Source organism: Corythoichthys intestinalis, chromosome 8 (assembly GCF_030265065.1).
Source record: "Corythoichthys intestinalis isolate RoL2023-P3 chromosome 8, ASM3026506v1, whole genome shotgun sequence".
In the NCBI taxonomy this organism is placed as follows: Eukaryota; Metazoa; Chordata; class Actinopteri; order Syngnathiformes; family Syngnathidae; genus Corythoichthys; species Corythoichthys intestinalis.
This window is the reverse complement of record NC_080402.1, coordinates 42,522,981-42,528,980: the sequence shown is the minus strand read 5'-3', so window position 1 is coordinate 42,528,980 and position 6,000 is coordinate 42,522,981. Positions and strand designations below refer to the sequence as shown.

The following is a 6,000-nucleotide window of genomic DNA, read 5'->3' as shown; positions in this document are numbered from 1 at the left end:
TGTTTTTACGTTCTATTGATTGAAATGTGATTTTTATGATCTTCATGTGATGTAAAGCGCTTTGAATTGCCTTGTGTTGAATTGTGCTATATAAATAAATTTGCCTTGCCTTGCCTTGCTTTCAACTGGTTCTAATAATCTAGAAAAGCGTAAATAACCTCATGCACTAACAAAAAAACTTATGTGTAGATCTGTGCAATTCATATGGTTTACGTGTCACAGGTGTTGTTTTTTGAATAGGTTCAGTGAATAAAATGAATTTGCATGGCAATTCCAGGATGAGTGGAAAAGCTAGTCATACAACCAACCCATGTTTCCATAAACTGACCCACAAAAAAATACATAATAAAATAAATAAAAATTCATTTAAAAATCTCTCATGCTAGTCCGAAAAAACATGGCGTCCTGAAACCACGTGACGTGTTTTAACCAATACTGAGCAGCGCGGTGAGTCCAACACCTGTCCATAGTCCATACCATTTTTCCTGAGGCTTTTCAGTTTGCACCATCCCACTTTTTCACTTCCCTGTCCAGGGTTTGAATCTGTGAGCGTGCCTTTTCGTCCTTGTCATTTTAAACATGCATTCATTTCCTTTGTGGATTTGAATAGTCTCTTACGTAACTTGTTTGTACGTAGGATTGATTGAAAAATGCGGCTTCGATAATTTTTGTGAAGAATGAGGTTCGAAGGGAAGTCTGATGCTAATTCCGATCAAGAAAGCGTTGCGCTGAAGAAATGCGGCATGAACGGGGACATAACGATTATGTAGGAGTGTTCAGCCAAACAGGGAGGAGACCATTCCAATACAGCGCATCATCCACTCTCAGCCACGCACAGCAGTCAGTCCACAGTTCACTCGACTCTCTACTTGTGCCTATTCAAATGAAGATCGAGGAATACTGTAAATATCTGCACAGAATTCGTGGTCAAGCACGTATACGGTAAAGTGGATTTAATTAAGCTTTTCTATTCATTTAAAACATGATTTGTGTTGACTATTTTTCATTTGTGTGTATATTTTTTTCCAAAAATCGTTTAAGATAAATACATCACGTCGTTAGTAGATATTTACAAGAAGGGTAAGTATTATTTCCACCATCATGTATTTAAACCTAATGTTTTATGCCCGGTTTACAGTTTTTATATTTAACAGTTTTGATTTTGCATTTCCAATATATACATAAACTGCATCATTATATAATAGCTATTTTGAAAAACGTATGTCAAATTTGGGGTTCAGATTATGTTATCAATTCCGCAGCACATTTCACTAAATTGTTTAGGGGAAAAAAATTATTTGCTCAGATATGATTTCTTTACTAAAAGTAAACTATCTGACTTAATACTCTATTCTGCATTTCCAATATATACATAAACTGCATCATTATATAATAGCTATTTTGAAAAACTTATGTCAAATTTGGGGTTCAGATTATGTTATCAATTCCGCAGCACATTTCACTAAATTGTTTAGGAAAAAAACTTATTTGCTCAAATATGATTTCTTTACTCAAAGTAAACTATCTGACTTAATACTCTTCACTATCATAACATGTTATTATTTCAGTTTATATTTGTTGTTCTTGACATTTTTGTATGTGAGATAGATTTTTGTAACCCAAAAGTTGTGCCTTTGGGAAACACATGATATTTTACAATACCTCCCAGTCAAATAGGATTCTAGACCTTAGTTTGCCGTAGAAGCTCATACACAGTTTGTCACGGCATTTGTACAGTGATAATAAATAAAAGTTTATATACCAGCCTGCCATTTATGTAAAAGAGAACAAGGTACAGTGTTTCGACTAGGGCTGGCATTTACAATGTATTTTTGCCTCTGACTTTAAAGTGATCCACGGATAGAAAAACTTGTTGTTCTTATTATGAGTTAAAATAATTTGATATTGAAATCCCTCTGATTTTTTTGTTTTATACAATTTGTAAAATTAGTTTAACTAGTAGGTTGCCATTGTTGTTGACGTCGCAGGGCGGTGATGTCACATGGTTACGCTGCCGGGCTTCCAGAGTATGTCTATAAGCATGTCATCTGTTCAACCCATTCAATTTGAAGCCAAGACAAACATTAATGAGCCTGACAGCACTGTCGATATTTCACAGAACGAGCAGCAAAAGCAAAATGAACAGGAAAGACGGGATGAGATTGAGACGAGAGTGGGGGGAAAAAATGGTGTTCTGCCAAAATGTGCTACACCGGCAAAACATCTACAAGAGGCGAATTTGACACCCAAAGTACTGCCGTGTGTTTTCAGCTTGTTTTGTTTAAATGCATATGGACAGAACATACTAAAGATCCCTTAAAAAATACTTAAATGTAGTAATATCAAATAAGGGTTTAAATATGCTACGTGACTAATGTGGTCAACAGATAAACAATATGCTCTAAAGCTACCACAAGAAAACACTATGCTTAAAAGTATGAGAGGGAAACACATACAAAAAGTATTTTGATGCAATGAAAAGGTACTGAAAGACTTAATAACTCGCCACTTTTAACAGATGAGCACATGTGTTGGAAGTCTCGCTGCGTAGAAAGAATTGCAGTAACCCGGTAGTATTCGTCGAGTGACAGTGGTAATCTACATACGTCATTACACCGAGCGTCATTTGCAAGTATAAAAACATGGCGCCCTCCGTAGGTCAAAACATGTACTAAATATTATAGATTTTTAAATCAATGGCAGTATTTTATGTGTTTCTAAGAACATAATTTAGTAAAAGAGAACAATTGTGGCTTATTAGAGATTACAAGTCTTTTAAGTCCGAGGTTGCCTTTAATATAACTGTTGCACTCACACAGAGGATAATATACAAAATGGTACAGCACTATGTTCTCATTTTTTCTTCTCCAACGCAGATGACACAGCAGGTGTGGGCGAGATCTGCCAGTGCTAGTTGGCCTGTGTAGTGTGGATGACATGGCGTGGGAGATGAGGACTGTTTTTCCGGTGAGTGGTTGCAATGATGGTGGGGAGTCCCACAGCCTCCGCACAAAGATGGGCAGGATGAAGAAACTACTGGGGCTGAGAATGAGTCACTCGGTGGATGACCATGTTGACATAGAGCCTGTGGTGTGGCTGAGGAGCTTCCAGTTATTGGATTCAGATGAACAGTATGAGGTAAGCTCTACCTGACGAGGAATGTTTGCTGCTGGTCTTGAGAAGTCTAAATCCTTTGTTGAAAAAAAAAATGAGCAGACCCTCCGTGTTTCTAGCGCAGTGAAGAAATTACTCCATTTGTTTAATTTGTTTTTTTTTTGTTTACAGTTAGTGCTTGTCATCATTAGTCTTTTGCATAGAAGAGGAAGGTAATGATACATGTGTTGCAAAAAATATGCTTTTTTCTAAACAGACGATTAGTGGAAACAACAAACTGAGAACACATTATTGTTGGAGGTGGAGACACTGAAATATTCTGTCAGATCAGATTCTGAATTCGGCAAAATACTCAAATTGGAGATATTTCATTCTAGTAAAAAATATAATTCGAGAGACAAAGTGCTATTATTTTGAGAAAGCCGTGAGATTCTTTTTAGGCAACTTATGTCCTTATTCCACCCCTGCCCAACACATAATTTTATTAACAGCACCCACATTTACATCATTAGTGTTAACTCTCTCCGGGAAGGATGGGTATAGGTTTGGTCTCAACATTGGTAGGGACGCTAAGATAGCATGCATGTACACATTTGGCTGAGAACGGGACAGCTAAAGTGAGCGGGGGTCAGGGCTACATTTGTCAAAAATATGCTGATGTGCCGTAAATATGAAAAAAGTTAAAATAGTTATTTTCATGACGTCTTTTTACATTACTTACAGTGACTGTTGCTGGAGGAAAAAATGGACCGGCACATTCAGCAAATGAAAAGGGGTATTTGTAAGTCTGAACATAATGAAAATAATTTACTTAATAATGATAGAGTCAATTCTATCCTCACTACATATGGGAAGATAATCTAAAAACATCTATATAACCGAACTCATTATATAATGTAAATAAGGTTGCTTAAAAGTTGGTGGGGACAATTTGAGCATCCCGAAAAGTTTGTAGTGTTATGTCCCTACCGTCCCTATGTAAACCTACGCCCTTGCAAGGATATACATGTTTTATCATGTTCCAGTGGGCATTTGGTGAATTTTCAGCAGGTGGAATGCTTAGTGATGCAACACTAAATTGGGGAATTGTCTTGTTGTTTGGTTGTCACTTCCTCATCGTTCAAGTGACTAATCTATAATAATTGCAGTCCTCTTTGGCTCTGTCTGCCCTTTTGTTTTTCTTTTGGCGGAAGAAAAAAAAAAGAAAGAATGCATGGGTAAACATGAATGAATGGCGCTCAATTGATTGCTTCTCCATGGCCAGAATCTCATTTGGTAAACAAAGGCTCTTTCTTGGACTCACTGAATGCCCGACTAATTAACATTTTTTCTTGTCTGCCTGTTAGTGTTGTCGGTATTTGTTGCTGTATAGTACTGTTTTCATTTACATTAATGAATTTAGGGTAAAAATATCTTGTAAAAATATGAATGAACAGATTCATGTGCAGATGACAAAGCTGTAAAAAATGATCTAAGTTCACATAATGGTGGAAAAATCAAATTCAAATTGACATCGAAATGTAGTAACACGCAGCTAGTTTTTCAAAATTATTATACCTCAGCAGAAACCCCTCCATATCCATATAAAAAAAGCAATGCACACAAATTTGTGGCTGAAAACAACATGATAGTTGAGGAATGTTTCACTTTCACTTTGAGACATGTTTTTTGTATCTATTATATTAAATGTGAGATGAGAATTATAATGACTTTAAAACTCTATTTTCCGTAGTCTTAGATAGCGCTGCAGCTATTAATTATTTAGATAATCGATAAATCTATCAATTGGTTTGTTCGAATGATTGCGTAATCGACAAACATTTACTGCGTTGCAGAATACATTTTAGGAGATGTAAAACAAAGGAAAACGTGTATAACATTTATTTTGACTTGCCAACATTGCACTTTCAAAAGAGCAGTGAATGCAAATACAATTTGTCAGTGTTTCTTCAAACAATGTAGAATTGCACTTTCATTTCACAAGAGCAATAAATGCATTTAACAATAAACGGTGAAAAAAAAAAACTAAACTAAATGCTCATCTAAGTACAACAAAAGAACAATTGGCTAACTTGCCTAGCAAAAGTCAGCTAGCGCAAATGCTATAAAATGCCCCCTCCCCTTTTGTTTTTTTACACCCTTAAAGCTCTTAACAAATTGTTCAACCACATATGCCTATGAAAAACTGCTAAATATGCTTCTAAACTAAATATCAAATGCAAAAAAAAAAAAAAAACAAATTACCGTAGCTCAAACAAAAACTCAGCAGCTGGATTCAGCCATGTTTGATGAGTTATGTCATATTCACTTGTTGCCACTAGAAGGCAGTATATCCACCCAAATCAATAAAACTAAATGCAAACGGTTTCAAAACAAAGTATTACAACGCCACTGTAATCAAGCCAATGTTCGACGTAGCAAAATTGGATTCGAAGCTTTTTTTCTAATCGAATTACTCAAGTTAATCGATTAATCGTTGCAGCACTACTCTTAGAGTATTAATCAAAATGATGGGGGAATTCGCTTTATAGTAGCGCTACTTCCCATGGTTGTTTTGTTATCAAAACAATTTGAGTATTTATTCAGTATCCTAAGAGTGCGCATACATTTCACGCAATAGACCAGTTGTTCTCAAGCTTTTGACACTACCTCTGAAACTATTTGGCTCTCCAACCACCACCAGAATGACCAACGTTGAACTACAATTCGCTTGTATGCCAAAGTGTGTTCACCCCTACATGTACTCAAATACTACTTTAATATTCTTAGATCTGAATATAGGAAAGAAAAACTACCTAAATAATGATTCCAGATGTATTATACATAAAATAATATACACGTTGTACAGTATTTGAAAAGATGTGGAGCATTCTGAATTATTAATTG

General features: G+C 35.7%; 1 protein-coding gene across 1 annotated transcript in view; it reads left to right on the top strand.

The window, feature by feature from the left end:
* The first annotated feature begins 475 nt into the window (after nucleotides 1–475).
* The window catches only part of rgl3a (ral guanine nucleotide dissociation stimulator-like 3a), a 38,208-nt gene continuing 32,683 nt past the window's right edge, over nucleotides 476–6,000 (top strand). Inside the window, exons 1-2 of the mRNA XM_057844376.1 lie at nucleotides 476–942; nucleotides 2,877–3,138. Coding sequence (XP_057700359.1) covers nucleotides 2,938–3,138 — 201 coding nt within the window. The 5' untranslated portion in view covers nucleotides 476–942; nucleotides 2,877–2,937. The remainder of the gene's footprint in view (nucleotides 943–2,876; nucleotides 3,139–6,000) is intronic.